Below are 17883 nucleotides of genomic sequence, written 5' to 3'. Positions count from 1 at the left end.
GGGGTGTCTTGATAGAGGTACATAAGATCATGAGGGATATAGACAGGGTGAAAGTACATAGTCTTTTTCCCGGGGTGGGGGGGGGAGTGCGAAAACAAGAGGGTAGAGATTTACAATCAAGAGTGAGGGATTGAAAAGGAACACTGGGGGCAGCTTCTTCACACAAAGGGTGGTGCAGCTTTGGTATGATCTGCTAGCAATAGTGTAAGAGATGGGCATATTAGCAACATTTAAAAGCCATCTAACTAAGTACATGGATAAGGGAGGTTCAGAGGGTGATAAGCCAAACATGGGCAGATGGGTCTGGCCTGCTGGCATGGACAAGTTGGGCTGAAGGCTCTGTCTCCATGCTGAGTGATTCTATGAATCTATGATAGGTCATTCCAACCCATTAGTGCCTGAAGCATTGAACAAGTACTGCTGAGGATGACAGGGCAATGATCTCCACACTCCTCCATTCACTGCTTTCTACTGGAGAGGTAACTTGTAGTTGGGAGACTCTGTTTTCCACAGTTTGGTCATGAACCTGGTGGTTCTGTAAGTTAAAAAAAACAGATTTTCTCCCAACTCCTGATGACACAGAAGGAAGACAGTCAGCCCTTCTTGTCTAAACTAGCTCACAGAGCAATCCCATTCCCCACCAACCTCCCCTGTAACCTATTCCCTCCACACTTGCATCAGCTCCCTCCACCTTCTACCCCTCACCCACACGATAGGCAGCCCATTAACTCACCAACCTGCGCGACTTTTCGATGTAGGAGGAAACCCACACGGTTGGAGGGAGAACGTGCAAACTCCACACAAATAGCGCTGGAGGTCGGGATCGAACCCAGGTCTCCAGAGCTGTGAGAGAACGGTTCCACTAGTGCACCACTGCGCCACCCAATACCTGTCCCATACATTGGCTAGCAGTATAGTTGCAAGGGTCAGGGGCAGCCATGCTTAAAGGAGCACTTTCATTGGTACCAGATGTTCGACAAACAATTGTATTTTCTACAAGAGCATGCAGCATGACAATGCTAACAGACCAACAGTCACCAATGTTCAAAAAGCTCAGCACCATCCAGAACAAAACAGTCCCCATCCCCCATTCACTTCCTTGACATTCCCTTTCTCCACCATAGTGCACCGTCTCCAAAATCGTATCCAGGCCACTCTGACAGCATCTTCTGAACCACCCCTAGCATCAAAAAGCACAAGGGCAGCAGACACGGGGAATCACCAAGACCTGCAGCCTCACACCACCCTGACTCAGAAATATAGTGCCTGTGCCCTTCATCAGCACTGGGCTTCAATCCTGGAATTCCCTCCCTAACACCAACTTCACCAGAGGGACTACAGTGGTTCAATTAGGTGTCTCACCACCACGTTCTCAAGACCAGTTAGGGATGGGCAATAGGTGCTGGCCTGAAGGATGACTCACTAAAGTAAGATTGATCCTTTCCCTCTCCTTGGGGTAGAGCCTCCCAGCCATTCACCACACCTCCTGTGCAACATGCCACAGGACACTCACTGCACTGCTGGGAAGTGGAACCCTTGTCCAGGCGTTGGCAGCCGGCCTCCTGTGACAGTGCTTTGCCGAAATTTCCCACTGCTCCCAGATCACACAGGCTGAGTGGGAAGGGACAGCTCCTCCCGTGCTCCCCTTCCCTACAGGACCTGTTCAAGTCTCATCCACAAACCTCCTACCCTCCCAGTTGGAAGTGAGTCTCTGACCCCTGGAAACTCATGGCCTGTGCATCATGACTTTGGAATTGGGCCCAATGCTTTTCATTCCTTTTGGCAAGATCAGAATCTGGCGAAGGACTTGGAAAACGGAAGAAAATGAGAAGCCATCACCCGTCACAATAATGAGGGTAAACGTACTCCCAGTTTTGTTTGCTGGATGCTTTCTGATTCATGCTGCTGCTCTGTGGGCCCCGCTATCTTGTCTCCTTCCAAACAGAATCCTCACATCTCATCCAAAGCTAAATCTGTGTCCCAGATGTTCAGCTTTCTCTTTTTGTGCCAAACATTTCTTTTCCTCAGAAAATTTGCAAACTCCCTGAAACGTCTATCCAAGAATACATCTCCCATATCTGGAGACACTCTCCTTTCCTATCAGATTCCTTCCTCTCCAGCCCTTTACCTTTTTCACCTATCACCTCCCAGCTTCTCACTTCATCCCCCCTCCCTCACCCACCTACCATCCCCCTCACCTGGCTTCACCCATCACCTGCCAACTTCCCCTCCCCCCACCATTTTAATCTGGCTTCTTCCCCCTTCCTTTCCAGGCCAGATGAAGGGCCTCGGCCTGAAACGTTAACTGTCTATTCTTCTTCACAGGTGCTGCCTGACTTGCTGAACTCCTCCAGCATTTCGAGTGTGTCACCCCACACCTGGAGAGATTCTTTCAGTATCTTTACCCTCATTTTATTGGTCACTGTCAGCTCAGTTGCAAACACTCCTACTAAATTGGAAGAAGGCAGAGATGATGAAAACACTGGACCCTCAGTCGCAGGACAATACTGAGGAGCACTACTCTGTCAGATGGACCATCCTTCAGAGGGACCATGAAGCTAAGGCTGAGTTGAGGGTAACTGGAGGTGTCCTGACTAACATTTATCCCTCAGTCAATGTCACGAGGGCAAACTACTTGAGAGTCATGTGTATGTAAATTGGTTGCTGTTTTTCCTATTTTGCAAAGTGCACTACAGTTTGAAAATACTTCCGTAGCCAAAAAGTTCTGTGAGCAGCTCTAAGTTTGGGAGGGGTGCCACAGTCTTTTGCAGTGAAATGCAGAGCTGTAGAAAATACCCAACAGGTCAGTCTGTGCTAGTGGAGAGAGAACAGTTGAGCCAATGTCACAGATGGATGAATGACAGCAGAACTGGCCAGTTCTGACACAGGCAGGGACGGTGATTTACCTGGAGTTCAGGAATCTGACACCGATTCCAGAAGGCTGAAACATTCCTAGGTGGAAGATGAAGTGTTGCTCTTCAAGTGTGTATTGGGCCAGATTTTAACAGGGCAAAGAGGTCAGAGTGCGAGTGGGGTGGGACTTAAAGTGCTCCTCCTCCTCCCCACTGTCTCCTCAATGCTTTGAACACAAGCCTCTCCAGCATCTCCAAAACCCAGTCTTTTCCAGGAGCTCAAAACTCTGGACTTCCTTCTCTCCAGGAGACATCCCTCTGGAGGACAACCCTCCCTTCACACTCAAATCTGGGTGCGATCCTGCCCTGTATTGAAAAGCACTCAAACCCTTGGTGTTAACAATGAAGAGCACACCTCTGCGTGAATCTTATCAACGTCCTATTAACATGCAGCTCAGGGCAGATGCGTGGAGAAGTTTTAAACCTCCGGACCTCTACCTCTGTGTCCCTTCCCTGCAGTCATGTTCAAGAATCAGCTTTATTCACCATATACATTGACATGCATTAGGATTTTGTTGTGGTGTGTTGGTCAGACTGGGACATGCAAACAAAATAAAACATTCAACCGTTATAAGGATAAAGAATTAGATAAAAATGAAATTAAAGTACGGACATGGAATAAAATGTGCATAAATACATAAATAGCAATGTATATTTACAATATATGTGGCATAATAAAAAGTGGTTTAAAGTGTTTACAGAACAGTGATTGAGGTAAATAGATGGGGATGTGGGGGACTAACTGGAATGGTTGATCAGATTAACTACCCGGGGTAAAGAAAACTTTTAAGATGGTATGAAGTTTTTGTTTTAATAGCCATAGTAGCCACTATTAGCCATAGTGGTTAACAGTGGTTTCCAGAAGGGAGCTTTTGGAAAAGGCAACTTGCCACAATGATTTTTCCTGCCTGCTCCTTTGTCCTGGACATTCATTGGTAGACCGCAACCAATGAAAGTAGTTCTCTGATCTGACCCTTCCCTTCCCATTCCCGATGACAGTATCTCCCCATCTCCACGAGGCTGAAGACTGTGGTGAGAGACAACCCCAACACTAATGAAACTGCGACAAGTGATCCGCCCAGGACTGATTGAGACAACCCTCATTCACCAATCAGAACATACAAGGAAAGATCTGATGGGGCAAAGTCAGAGCAGCCAGTCCGTGTGACCTGGGCCCACACATGGAAGCCACAATGAGCTCTTCCTCCTTTCAAAACCAGAGCTTAGAGCCTATACTCTTATTTCCATATCCGTGGAAAGAAACTGAAAGTCTCTTCCTTTCTTTAATAATATGTTGAATACAATTTAGTGTGGCCACACTACAGTTCTATAAGGTTATACCATGACTTCCCTGTCGTTATATAGTATATGATCAATCCAATAAAGGCCAGGGTCCCGTACGCCTTCTTCACCATCCTATGCTGTCACTTTTTGTGATTCATGGACTTGTAATTCTCACCACTCCACCACAGCAGAAGGCGTCTTTTCACCGTCATTTTGCTGTGGGTATTTAGGTATCATTATATCGCAGGCTGCTTGGGTGTGTCAGTTATACATCACGGAAACAGGCCCTTCGGCCCAACTCGTCCATGCCGACTTGACACCCATCTAAGATAGTCCTATTAATGTCATAGTAAATTAAAATTACGCCGCTTAAATTTCATCTGTTTCACGATGTGGGTAAAATTTGGTCGATTTCAAGGCCCCTGCGAGATACGTAACGTCGACATCAGAACCATCCATATAACTGAGCCTTCCCAATATAAACTGCAAACTCTGTATACAGGGTAAAGACGGATTTACGTCGCTTTTTTTTTAGGGGCGGCAGTGAAATTTAAAAAGAACAGTTAAAAGCGTTTTGTTCCTTGCAGATTCTTATCAATTTGGAGGGGGAAATGAAACTATAACCACACCTCGACCACGTGCGGGAGGGGGCGGGTTTGTTATATCCGTCTAGACTAGACGCTTTAATAAACTCGTGTCAGGGAGCAGCTTCCACTGTGGTACTTGGGAGGCAGAGTAGTTGTTCCGATTAAAAGAAAATTAGAATGAAAATTGTTGGAAAATGACTTTCCGAAGAGTGAAAAGGTTAAGTCGCAAGGAGGATTACGGCAGCGCCGACTACGCCGCATCTTGTGTGGCTGAGAACGAGATTTACAAAAGTACCAGCGAAACTTATAAAACCGGCGCGGAAACTTACAAGGCGTCCGAACTGTACAAGACTCTCGCCTACTCCGGAGGCACACTGCCTCGTAGTCACAAGCAGGTACGGAAACAGCTAGCAAAACCAAACACGCTGAAAGTTACGCTTAAAAAGAATAACACTGGCACCTCTACTTCAGAAAGACTGAAATGAAATATTCTGTTCACTTGCAAATTATCCAAATTGAAACATTCAGTAACTGGCTAGGTAATAAGAGAATTTATCCATGATGCGGTATATCGGCGGGCGCGCTGTTTGAACCGTGACACAACTTTTTGACGAGGACGATTTGCTATTTTGTAAACGTCGTTATTTTGCCCATTGTTCAGAAAATGGTATATCTATGCTGTGTAAATATACAGGCACAGCAGACGTGTGCTTTCGGGAATGATGAAAGGTCCGGGAGCTCTTGTTTAAGTAATCAGATACAATAGATGGAATTCATCAGAAGTCGGCACCAGTGGGGCATTCCTAACTTTTAAATGCTTGTATTTAAAAGTTTAATTTTGGATTAGGGAGTTTGTTTTTATTTTCAATATTTGGCGTTCTAAGTTTTAATTAAAATCTTTTCTAAGGGAGCAGTTAGTTTAAAGCGAAATATTTTAACTTGCAACCTATTGTTAACATGATGATAGTCTGTCCCCCGAACATTGAGAGTCAACGAATTCAAAGTTTTGTGGAAGCGAGATGACATCAATATGAAGGGAAACTTTTGAATTGTACAAGGGGTATATTGTGGAATAAAACAGCTCACACAGTTCATGTAGGTGCGCTTCCTCTATGTAATTGTGATTCCTATATTAGCACGGCTTGGCCAATTAAACGATTGCTAGTTTTTTTAAAAGCTCAGCCGTTTAACCCTTAGTTCGGCGTAGTTGATGAGAACTCAGCTGGGGGCGTCTTTATGGAGTGCCTCCGGCCCCGTGATGCATTCGTTTCAATTGGAAAGCGGGTGTAAACGCTTATTACCATTATCCTCCCCGGTTTCGGTTCAAGTCTAAGCAGCACCGTGAATCTTCTCAGATCGCTCTGTGATCTTGTTCCATTATGTCCAGTCCTACAGCTCGGAGACTGTGGAAATGTTACACACAGAGAAAACCATTCGGCCTATCCCGTCTATGCTGCCTCTTTGGAACAATCCAAGCAAGCCCAATCTCGCACTCTTCTTTCTCCATTGCCCAGCGATCTTAAATTCAAATTAAAATACATATCCACCTCCCCTTCAAAAGCGACAGTAGAACCTGCATCCACCGCTTTCCAGGGTACAACTGCTCAGTGTGCTAAACAAAATCCTCACACCGCGCCTGGATCTTTTTGTCAAACTACGATGAAAGGTCTCGACCCCAAACATTGACTGCCTGCTTCCTCCACAGATACTGCCTGACCAGCTGAGGTCCTCCAGTGTCTTGTTATTTGCTTCAGATATCAGAGTTTCTTGTGTGTTTATTCTTCCCGTTCTTGAGCCCTCTGTTCATTGTCGCTGTCTACCCCAACTCCACCTGTCAATATTTTATACACCTGCTCTAAACCTCTTTTGCTCTTCAAGAACAGCTCCAGATTCGGCAGCCTATCCATGGAATCAAAATCCCCATCCCTGCGGCCAGTCCAGATTTCAGCACTCCTTCTGTCTCCCTCATACCTGGATTTAATTGTTCCACCATTGGTGACCTTGCCATCAGCCCTCAAAACCAGATCCCTCCAGGTGTTTTTTAGGACACTACAGCACAGTGACCCACCCTTTGACCCACAATGCTGTACCAACCTTCTAACCTAGTCTAAGACCAATCTAACCTTCATTCCTGCGTAGCCCTCCAGTTTTCTATCATCCATGTGCCAATCTAAGAGTTCCTTAAATGCTCCTGATACACGTATCTGTCTCTAACATCACCCCTGGCAGGATGTTCCTCATACTATTCTGTGTAGGGGGGAAAAAAAACACTTGCCTCTGACACCACCCCACTGTACTTTCCTCCAATCACCTTGAAACTTATACCCCCTGTATTAGCTGGGGGGGGGGGGTGTGGAGAAACTTCATGTGGATCTATGCTTCTTATCTTGTACACCTGACCCTCCTAATGTGAATCGGTGTCAAGTTTTGTTTGAAAATGTTCCTGCAAAGCCTTTTGTCATTTTTGCTACCAAAAAGTTGCTATATGAACACAGCTTGTTGTTTGGGTAGAGGGAATTGGACCTTTTACCAAGCTGTTAAAATTAGTGAAGGATTTTGATAGTCCATTGACTAGCAACAGCTGGGTACAGTAAACAGAGGGCAGAGAATTAATGTCGAATGAAAGAACTGGAGCCAACATAACAAAATGGTTCATTACAGAGTGAGTCATCGTGTGGAAGAGAAATGGATCTGCTAAATTTCAAAAGGGAATTGGATAAATATGCAAAAGGCAAGTGGGAAGGAATGGTGGGAGGCAGGTTGGGAGGGGATGCTGGAATGAGGTACTTCAGCCAAACAGCTGGCATGGCAAGCAGAGCCAAATAGCCTCTCTCTATAACAGTCTGTTGAGTTATAGAGTTGTTTTGGACCTTCAGGGCTAGTTAGCTGGGACTTCACATCAAGGTAGAATTCAGTGGAAATGTTTTAAGGTTCACCTGTCTAGGCAGGGGGTGTCACTGTTTAGATTCCGCCCATGGATATATGCAGGGTGTCCCCATCTACCCCATCTCCCACCCTCTTGGGCTCCATATCACCACTTGAGTTACCTGTATTATAGTAAGAAAAATTAATAAGCAGGAATCACTATTGCAGTGGAAATGAGAGAGCAGACCTGTATCCTTGATTTCTGTAAGGCAAGAACCTTAAGACACTGTGAGCCAAGGAATCGGTCATTGGTGGTAGTATTTCTGTCATATGCCAGTGTCTGAAGTTTTAGTGAAAATAAGGTATTTGAAACATGAAAGCAGATGAGGAACATTGGAACAAACATGAATCTTTGTCATTTAATAGGATTGTGGTGATCTAACTTCTGCCCCTTCCCATGTATACCTTAAGATCCAGGCCAAAGCCCATTATCCTTGGTTTAGGACCTTCCCTCCATCTCAGCAACCCTTCGTGGAAGAGAGTTTGAAGGAATCAACCTGCTGTGTAAATTTTGACGTAGCACTGTGTGTGTGTGTGTGTGTGAGATGAAAGGTTGCCTGCTGCTTCTCAACCTCTTAACACACACTAATCTTGTTCCTCTTTGTAGGCACCATTTGATCTCAAATCAGTGTACCTCACTGGGACCGTTCCACCTATCCACCTATGTGCAAGTTGCAACTTGGTTGGGTTGCAGCTGAAGCTGGACAAGCGTGTGATGTATGGGGGTGTACAGTGTTTGGCGGGGAGGGGGAACGGTATTTCTGCTCCATGTGTATGCCAGCCTCCATACGTCTGGCTGCAGACTAAGTTCAGATTCATTCCTGTCCTTCCCTTCTCTTATCACCCATTTAAAAAGAAGCAGTAGGTATGGAAAAACAAGTCACTGGTCACCTTCCTGTTTTTCAAAGCTCCGATAGATCTCTGTGATCGCCGATCTCATTTTGAGTTCTCCGATGTATTCCCAGAAAAAAATCTCTCTTCTTCCCCCCCCGCCCCCGGAGAATGGTTAGAATCTGGATCACACTGCCTGAGGGGGTGGTGGAGGCAGACACGCTCGCTTAAGAAATATCTAGATATCCACTTGAATGATTAAGGCAGAGATGGCTGTGGACCAACACTCGGGAGTTGGAGAGTGGTGCAGCGTACAGCATGGAAATAGGCCCTTCTGTCCACCATACTGATTTTTTTTTCGCAAATACGAGGAATTCTGCAGATGCTGGAAATTCAAGCAACACACATCAAAATGGCTGCATTCACCAGCAACTTTGTGTGATACTGATTTTTTTTTTTCCCCTTGTTGTTGTCTACACTAATCCCACTTCCTGCTTTAGCTGTAAGGTGCTGCATGACATTTAGATGAACGTTGGAAGCCAAAACCTTCAGATGAGAAGTCCCAATTCTCTGGAACTTCTCTGCATCTCTGTCCTCATTTTAAGATTTCCCTTAACACCCAACTCCATCTGTCCAAATATCTCGCGGCGTGACTTGGCATTCCCTGATACTGCTTCGCCTCTTGGACTATTACATGTGCAGGCAGTTCTCATTATTACTTGGAGTGGGTCTAACAGCTCCCATGGCAAACATAGAACACAGAGCACTACAGCACAGTACAGGCCCTTCAGCCCACAATGTTGTGCCGACCTTTTAACCTACTTTAAGATCAATCAACCTCTCCCCTCCCACATGGCCCTCCAATTTTCTATCATCCATGTGCCTATCTAACAGGCTCTTAATTGTCCCTGATGTATCTGACTCTACGTTCCCATGCACCCATCACTCTGCTTTTCAAAAAATACCTCTGATGTCCCGCCCATATGTTCCTCCAATCATCTTAAAATTGTACCCCCTCATATTAGCCATCTCTTTCCCCCTCCCCCAAGGAAAAAGGTCTTTAGCTGTCTGCTTGATTTAGTACAAAGTCCAAATTAAATTTATTATCAAAGTACATATATGTCACCCTGAGATTAATTTTCTTGCAGGTATTCACAATAGAACAATTAATACAATAGAATCAATGAAAAATTACACACAAAGACTGACAAGCAACTAATATGTAAAAGACAAACTGCAAATATAAATAATTTATTAATTTATGCTGATAACATGAGTTGCAGAGTCTTTGAAAGTGAATCCATAGGTTGTGGAATTAGTTCAGTGATAGTTGAGTGAAGTTATCCATTCTGGTCCAGGAGCCTCTGGTTGAAAGGTAATAACTGTCCCTGGACCTGGTGGACCTTTCCTCTTATCATTTTGTGCACCTCTATCATGTCACCTCTCGTCCTCCTTCACTCCAAAGACAAAATCCCTAGCTCGCTCAACCTATTGTCATAAGATAGGACCATAAGACAAAGGAGAAGTCGGCTATTCGGCCCATCGAGTCTGCTCCACCATTTTATCATGAGCTGATCCATTCTCCCATTTAGTCCCACTCCCCCACCTTCTCACCATAACCTTTGATGCCCTGGCTACTCAGATACCTATCAATCTCTGCCTTAAATACACCCAATGACTTGGCCTCCACTGCAGAGGAAATAATAATTGTGGCTCAATTAATTGAGGCCCTCTGGTTGGGGTCAGCCATGGATGTTGCGCCCCAGCTGTGTACGTGATACACAAGTCAGCACAGTACAATATGGAGAGCAAGCTGTTGCCCATGTAGCAAACTCCCCCCCTCCAGGCAGCTGTTGAATCCCGAGGAATGGCAGAGACTGATGCAGTTTGGCACCAGTGGTGTTGAAGGAGTTGCCAGTCGGCGTAGAACTGCCTTAGGAACACCAGCTCTGGGGTTTCCCCTCGGGGTTTACTCCCAAAGCCTCACCCATGAATGGGTATAGCCGCAAGGCAGTGGAGGTTTGAGATCAGAACTTTCCTTCTAGGTGAGCTGCCGACCACAGCTGACGAGCCCCATCTGCCTGAAGCGAGTGGTTTTAAGGTGCCAGTGACCTGCCCTTGCCCCTCCTCCTGTCAGTAGGAACAATTCCTCCAGGTTTAGTAGTTAAGCAACACGTGAGGGCCAGGAGCTAGACTTGGTTGTCAGAGGCTATATGAGATGCAAGCCACTGGGAGCTTATCCCACTACCACCTCTGGCTATAGCAACCAGTAAATTAATTACATCACTGTAAATTAATTAAAACATTAAAAATAAAGTTAAGTAAAAATGAACACAGTCTGAAGCCAGGTTACCTGTTTAATGAAGGTTCTTGACCTCCCCCATAGTATTACTGTTTGTCCACCATTCGTAATGCGGAGAGTCCAGGTGTAATGTTATAAGGTCCAGAGCTGTCCTTGGGACTCGGTGCTGAGACCACAGCAGAGGAGGAGATGAGATGCATAACAGAATAGGTTGCGAACATGCCGATCACTGGAACTTTGGCTCATTGTGGTCAGAAAGTCTGGATCATTATGGGGAGTACAATGGGTATTCCCAAACCCCAATTGCCAATCTCAATGTTCAGATTAATTCTCCAGATATTGTCAGTGCTAGTGATGCCTATTCCCAGGTGCCCTGGCAAAGCTGGCAGTCAAATGATTGTTAAATCTCTGAGGTACAACTGTTCATGATACTGCCAGATGACAAGGAGCTAAATAATCTGGCAGTATCGAGTCCAGCCTCGATGAAGGGTCTTGGCCTGATTGTTTATCCCTTTCCGTAGATTCTGCCTGTCTCGAGTTCCTCCTGTGCTTTGTATGTGTTACTTAGGGAGTTCCAATGTGTCTAATCGATGATGTTTCTAAGTCAGGGTGGTGTGAGGCCCTGAGGGGAAGGTGCAGTTGGTGGTGTTCGCATGCACCTGCTGTCCATGTTCTTGGCAGATTTGGGAGGCGCTGTTGTGGGTGAGGAACTACATGGTACTTGGTGATGCAGGGGGTAGTGATAATTCTGGAGTTTCAGCCACATTTTGCACTACAGATGCTTCTTGTATAAAGTAAGAGAGCTGCAGTATTTTTCACTGTAGCGTTTTACTTCTGAAGCAGACTCTTATCAGATGTTGAGAGCATCTGAAAACATGTCATTATGGCAACACTTCTGTCTTTATTTCAACACGGCAATCTAAACACAAATCCAGAATTAAAAGCCCTAAACACCCCTTGCTCTGTGGCCAAATGCATTTCAGTCTCAATCAATAATGCTTCTGAGCTACAGTTGACTTTTCTGAGCAGAAGATACATTAGCAGCAATTGCTTGAAAATGGCATCGTGGAAACTGAGCAAAACAGGCTGGGTTCTGCATGAAAGGTGGACAACTTTCAATTCCTCCTCTTTAATGCCTTGCCTGCAATTTGTGGGCTACAAAATGGGAAATGTCACTGTTGTCAGTTTTGCCAGTAGTGTAATAGTCCTTATCAACCAGAGGTAATATTTTCCTTAACTCTGTAAATGTTGGAAGATTGGAGGAAGAAGGTAACCCTGAAATTAGTCAGCAATATCATGCCAGCAAAAGTACATGCAAATCCAGTGGCTGGAGAGAGCTGATTCGATCAATGTGTTCAAATACGATGAAGTTATTCTGAGGGCAGACTTCCTGGTAGGGACCACCATTTGTCCACCCTATGCAAGGGCAGTGAAATCTATCACACACACTAATAACTGTGAGTCTGTATTTATATTGGGGATGGACAGCAGGATGTACAATAGTCTTTTGTCCCTTGAATAGGATAGAATGTTGTCATTGCTCAAGACAACAAGATTGCAATGCTACTCCAGTATGTGCAAAGCATCTACAATGCTTGTGGTACAGCTTTATTTTTTTACATGCAACGAGTGACTATGATAGTCCATAACATTCAAAGGCTATTGGCAAGCTGGTGGGAATATGTGGGGATGTTCCCTAATATTTTCACATCGTAGCAAATGTAGCAGACTGCCTGCATGCAGCAACATGCGGACAACACTCGCTCATGGGTTGGTAAGTGTCGACTAACATTCATCCTGTAAAACTGCCAGGCAGTGAGCACCTTGAGCAGGAGAGAATCTAACTACCTCCCCATGACTTTCCAGGGCGTTACCAGCATTGAGCTCTCCCATTGACTAGACACTCAACTGGACCGACCACAAGTACTGTTGTAAGAGCAAGTCAGAGGTTACATATCCTGCAGTGAGTGACTTGCATCGTGACGTGCCAGGGCCTTGCTAACATCTACAAGGCCAAAGTGAGGATTAAGAACATAGAATGTAGAACAATACAAAAAGGAACAGATCTTTCAGCTCACTATGTCCATGCCATGCACAGTGCCAAATTAAACTAATTTGCATTTGCCTGCATATTTATTATAATTTTATTTTAAGCTGCAGGCTATTCCATGCCATGTGACCAATCAACCAATGAACCCGTAAGTCTTTGGACTCTGGGAGGAAACCAGAGCACCTGGAGGAAACCCACGGGGAGAACGTACAAACTCCTTACAGGCAGCGGCAGGGAATGAACCTGGGTTTCTGGGGCTGTAAAGCGTTGTGCTAACTGCTACACTACCGAGCCACCCACATGACCCATACCCCTGTGATGGAATGCTCTCTACTGGGTGAGTGCAGCTCCAGCAACTCTCAAGCAGCTCAACACCACCCAGAACTAAGCACCCACTCGTTTGGCACCCCATCTAAACACTCTGTCCCTCCATCATCGGCACAGAAAATGCACTACAGTCGCTTGCCCAGGCTACTTCAGAGGCACCTCCCAAATTCTGGACCCCTACCATCAAAATGGACAAGGGCAGCAGGCACATGGGAACACCACCACTCTGAGTCACACATGCCCAGATGGACCGCAACGGTTCAAGAAGGCTACTCACCCCTTGTTCTCAAGGACAATCGGGGATGGGCGATAGCCAGTGGTGCTCACTGCACAGAACATGAATGAACTTTTTTTTGAAAAGTGCATTTATTCCAGAGAGATATCAGCTGCACACCTTCCACATTAAACTGTACATATTGTCCCATCACCTCTAGCACCAGCGCTTGTATCCAGTTAGTACCCATTCAGATGAAAATCTTTCGTCTGAAGTGAGTTTAGAATGAGTTCTCAGACTCTGGGCATAACCACATCATCATGTGCCTGTCTTACACAAAGAGGGCATGTGAAGAGGGTGATACTCCAGATGTAAACTGTCCAACTGCCCATTCTGACATGTCGGTCGATGGTCGCCTCTACTGCTACGATGAGGCCACTCTCAGGTTGGAAGAGTAACACATTGTATTCTGTCTGGGTAGCCTCCAACCTGATGGCATGAACATTGATTTCTGAAACTTCTGTTAATTTTTCTCCACTTCCCTTCTCTTTTTGATTTCCCCATTCTGTCTCCCCTCTTATCTCTGACCTTCACTTCCCACTGGTGCCCCTCCTTCCCTTTCTCCCATAGTCCACTCTCTTCTACCTTCTAATCAAATTCCTTCTACCTCAGACCTTGGCTCTTCCACTTGTCAGCTCCCTGCTTCTCACTTCATCCTGCCTTCCCCCTCACCTGGCTTCACCTATCACCTTGTACACCATTCCTCCCCCTCCCCCAACCACCTTATTCTGGCTTCTTTCCCCCTTTCTGGTGAATGGTCTCAGCCTGAAATATTGACTGTTTATTCCTCTCCTTTGTATGCTGCCTGACCTGCTGAGTTCGTCCAGACTGTCGTGCCTGTGCTCTGGAGTTTCTCTTTGCGCATTTATGGGGCAAAATGGAGGCAAGATACTTTGCATTTCTCAAGGCTGCCACTACTGTGGCTGTGTACAACAGTGCGACACACCACGCTTGGAATGGAGAAGAGTTCTATGCTATTAATAAGGGCACAAGTTTGCACAAGAATTGGAATGATCCTTGTCTTGACAGTTTGAGACTGTGGTAATGTTCAGTTACATGTAATCGAAGTGACCCAGGTTCCCAGTGCTTTCTGCCCGGCTTTCCCTCCCTCTGCTGTAACGTTACAGTTCTGGAAATGTGCCCATATTTAGCCAGAGCGCTGGGGAAGATTGCAGCAACGTGCAGGCTGCTCTACATCAAATGTACCGTGGGTGACTGGAGTGCATCTGCCCTAGCTTTGAGCTCAGTTCAGCAAAAGGAGTCTGTTTGGTAGGGAAGTGCCCTTGGCAAGGTACAAGTTACTGGCAAGTGTGAGATGCCTCTGCCATCCCAAACCCGGGCTCACTTTCAGCTGCTGCTCTACTGGGAATGGGGGTATTGCCCTGTACCACACAGGGCACTGCCAAAGCACCATGTCCCAAGCCCGCACAACACTCCAGCTCCTTAGTGATTTAAAGCGGGAGTTTGGAGCCAGTTCTCGCTCCAAAGCAGAATCCCTTCTTGCTGCGTGTACAGTGTGACTGGGGCTGAAGCTCGCTACATACGCCACCAGTTCAAAGAGTTCTGGAGGAGCAAGATCTAATTCTGGCAAGGATCAGCGGGGAGATGCATTGTCGGGTAGGATGTTCAGGGGGGGTCGAGGGACCGTTTTGTCTAGAAACCAAGGAATGAGGAAATTGCTTTGGCTCTTCAAGAGAGACGGAGGCTTTAATGTGCCGATTTGAATCTGCTGCCAGTTAAAATAAAATCTAATGGAAACCAGAAGCGGGAACATTTATGATATTATAAATCATTCCCCTCATTCGCAACCAATCAGGAAAGACATTCAGCAGGAAATGAAACTGCGCAGACTGATGAAATATTCCTGCAATCCACACACTGAACCCATCCGCAGAGGCCACAGCTGCTACATTATTGGCGCCTGGTTTTAATTGAAAGGCAATCCGCAGTTTGGCCATGGAGTTGCCTTTCCCCATTCTACTCGGCGCCGTTTGCTCCGGCCTCGGGAGAGGAAACTGCCCTTGTGGTCAGCTTTCAGAGGTTCGGGGATCCAGTCTCCAACGGTGTGGGTGGAACTGTTAGTGTGACCTCAGCTCTGGCTCTTGCACCTCTGCTCCTTGGCACACTTGGCTCCAGTGCTTATCCTGAAGCTTCTGTTCAGGTCATCGTTCTAGATCAGGGGTCCCCAACCTGGGGCCCACAGGTCCCTTGTTAATGGTCTTGGTCCATGGCATGAAAAAGATTTGGAACCCTTGTTCTAGATTGAGTCTGTGCTGACCATAAACCACCTATTTACCCCGATTCCCATTTTATTCTCCCCAGATTCCAACCCTCATTCACAGCAAAGTTGAGATTGGGAGGGACGTGCATTGCATCCGGGGGGAAATCTTTTGTTCATTTTGCCCTCTTACTCGATCCCATTTCTTCAATGTCTTCACCTGCCTGAGCTGCACGCTGTGCAATTCCTCACTGCCTTTCACTCTTTGGCCAAACTTGTGCGCTGATACCTCCTCCACAGCCTCATGGTGCCCTTGTAAAGTGTCTGGGGCATATCACTAAGTTAAAGGCTCTATTTAAATACCGATTGATGGAGGATGAAGGATGGAGCTTTCAGTGGATTGGAAAAGCCCTTGGTTCCACACAGCCTGTCCAGAAGCAAGAAGTTCATGTGCCACAGCTTCTCTGAGAAGCTTCTGTACTTCAAGTGCACCTAATGATTATTTCTGATTAAATCTTTTTATTTGCTAATTTTTATTTATATAGCGATACAGCAAGTACTTCCTGTACTTCAAGTGCACCTAATGATTATTTCTGATTAAATCTTTTTATTTGCTAATTTTTATTTATATAGCGATACAGCAAGGTAACAGGCCCTTCTGGCTGAGCAAGCCCATGCCACCCGATTACACACGTGTGATCAATTATCATACGAATCCAGGTGCCTTTGGAATGTGGGAGGAAACCGGAGCCCCTGGAGGAAACCCACGTGGTCACAGGGAGAACATGCAAACCCCTCATAGACAGCAGCGGGAATTAAACCGCGTTTGCTGATGTGCTGATGCTGTAATAGTATTACACGAACTTCTACACTACTGTGTTAATTGCTCATTTTTCAAGAACTCATTCATTTCACTCAAGCTACTGGAGATAGTCAGTCTAGGAGAGGACTTTGCTTTGAAGTAACTAAGTTAATTGTCCTCCATATAAAAAGCAATGATGTACTGCTAAGCCTTTTATAAGTTGTTGGTCAGACCACATTTGGAGTATTGTGAGCAGTTTTGGGCCCGTATTTAAGAAAGTATGTATGGGATTGGAGAGAGTCCAGAGGAGGTTTACAGGAACGAACCCTGGGATGAAACAGTTGAGTTTTTGATGGCTCTGGGTCTTGTACTCACTGGCCAAGAGGGATGAAGGGAGGATCTCATTGAAACCCATTGAATATTCAAAGGCCTAGATAGAGTGGATGTGTACAGGATGTTTGCTATAGCGGGGGAGTCTAGGATCAGAAGACACAGCTTCAGGATACAAGGATGTCCCTTTAGAACAGAGATGAGGAATTTCTTTAGCCAGAGGGCAGGGAATCTGGAATTCATTGCCACAAATGGCAGCAGAGGCAAAGACATTGGGTATATTTAAAGCAGAGGTTGATAGATTCTTGATTGGTAAGGGGTTCAAGGGTTACAGGGAGAAGGCAAGCAAATGGGGTTGAGAGGGAAAATAAATCAGCCATGATTGAATGGTGGAGCATACTCGATGGGCCGAATGGCCCGCTTTTGCTCATGTGTCTTATGGTCTTACGCAGTGCATCATGAACTAGATCATGTAGACTTCAAAGGCAGGAGAGCATGGCACATGGACCTGTTCCAGAGAGAAAGCATAGGCAGGTGCCCCAGTTAGGTATATGCTGACAGAGAGGTAGAAATTTTGTCAGCATATGCAGCCTTCTGCGGGTTGTCGATGGGCATGGAAATGTATCAGTAATTTCCTGTAGCAGCTTCCTGTTGCTCTCCTGGCTGAATTTACCACTGAGCAACACTCAGTCCATGTATTTGGTGGGGGGGGTGGGGCTGGATCTCTGACCAACTGATTGGTAGTCAACCATATTGTGGCACCAGCAAAACACTGCAGTGCAGCAGCCTTTTGAGAATTAAAAAAAACTCATTTCCCCGTTGTCTCTAGATGTCTGCCTCTGTGGAATATTAGTGAACTTTTTCATAAGCCCAAGCATCGATCTTTTTGTCCTTGTGCTTCAAACCTTAACCCTCTCAGTTGCTGTGAATTCGCTGAGGTATTTGCATTCCTTTGATTCTGACCCCTCGTGCTTTCTTTGCTCCACTATGGGTGGCCATGCCTTCTACTGCCTTTAAGAACATGAAGCTTATCTTTTGGAT

The 17883-nt window shown here is 45.8% G+C and overlaps 1 protein-coding gene across 1 annotated transcript in view; it reads left to right on the top strand.

Annotated features, from left to right (window-relative positions):
- The first annotated feature begins 4888 nt into the window (after positions 1–4888).
- tamalin (trafficking regulator and scaffold protein tamalin) overlaps positions 4889–17883 on the top strand; it is a 34213-nt gene continuing 21218 nt past the window's right edge. The window contains exon 1 of the mRNA XM_072248782.1: positions 4889–5178. Coding sequence (XP_072104883.1) covers positions 4978–5178 — 201 coding nt within the window. The 5' untranslated portion in view covers positions 4889–4977. The remainder of the gene's footprint in view (positions 5179–17883) is intronic.

The sequence above is a fragment of the Mobula birostris genome, chromosome X (genome assembly GCF_030028105.1).
Source record: "Mobula birostris isolate sMobBir1 chromosome X, sMobBir1.hap1, whole genome shotgun sequence".
NCBI lineage: Eukaryota > Metazoa > Chordata > Chondrichthyes > Myliobatiformes > Myliobatidae > Mobula > Mobula birostris.
Note: the sequence above shows the minus strand (reverse complement) of the source record. Positions and strands in the feature narration are given on the sequence as shown.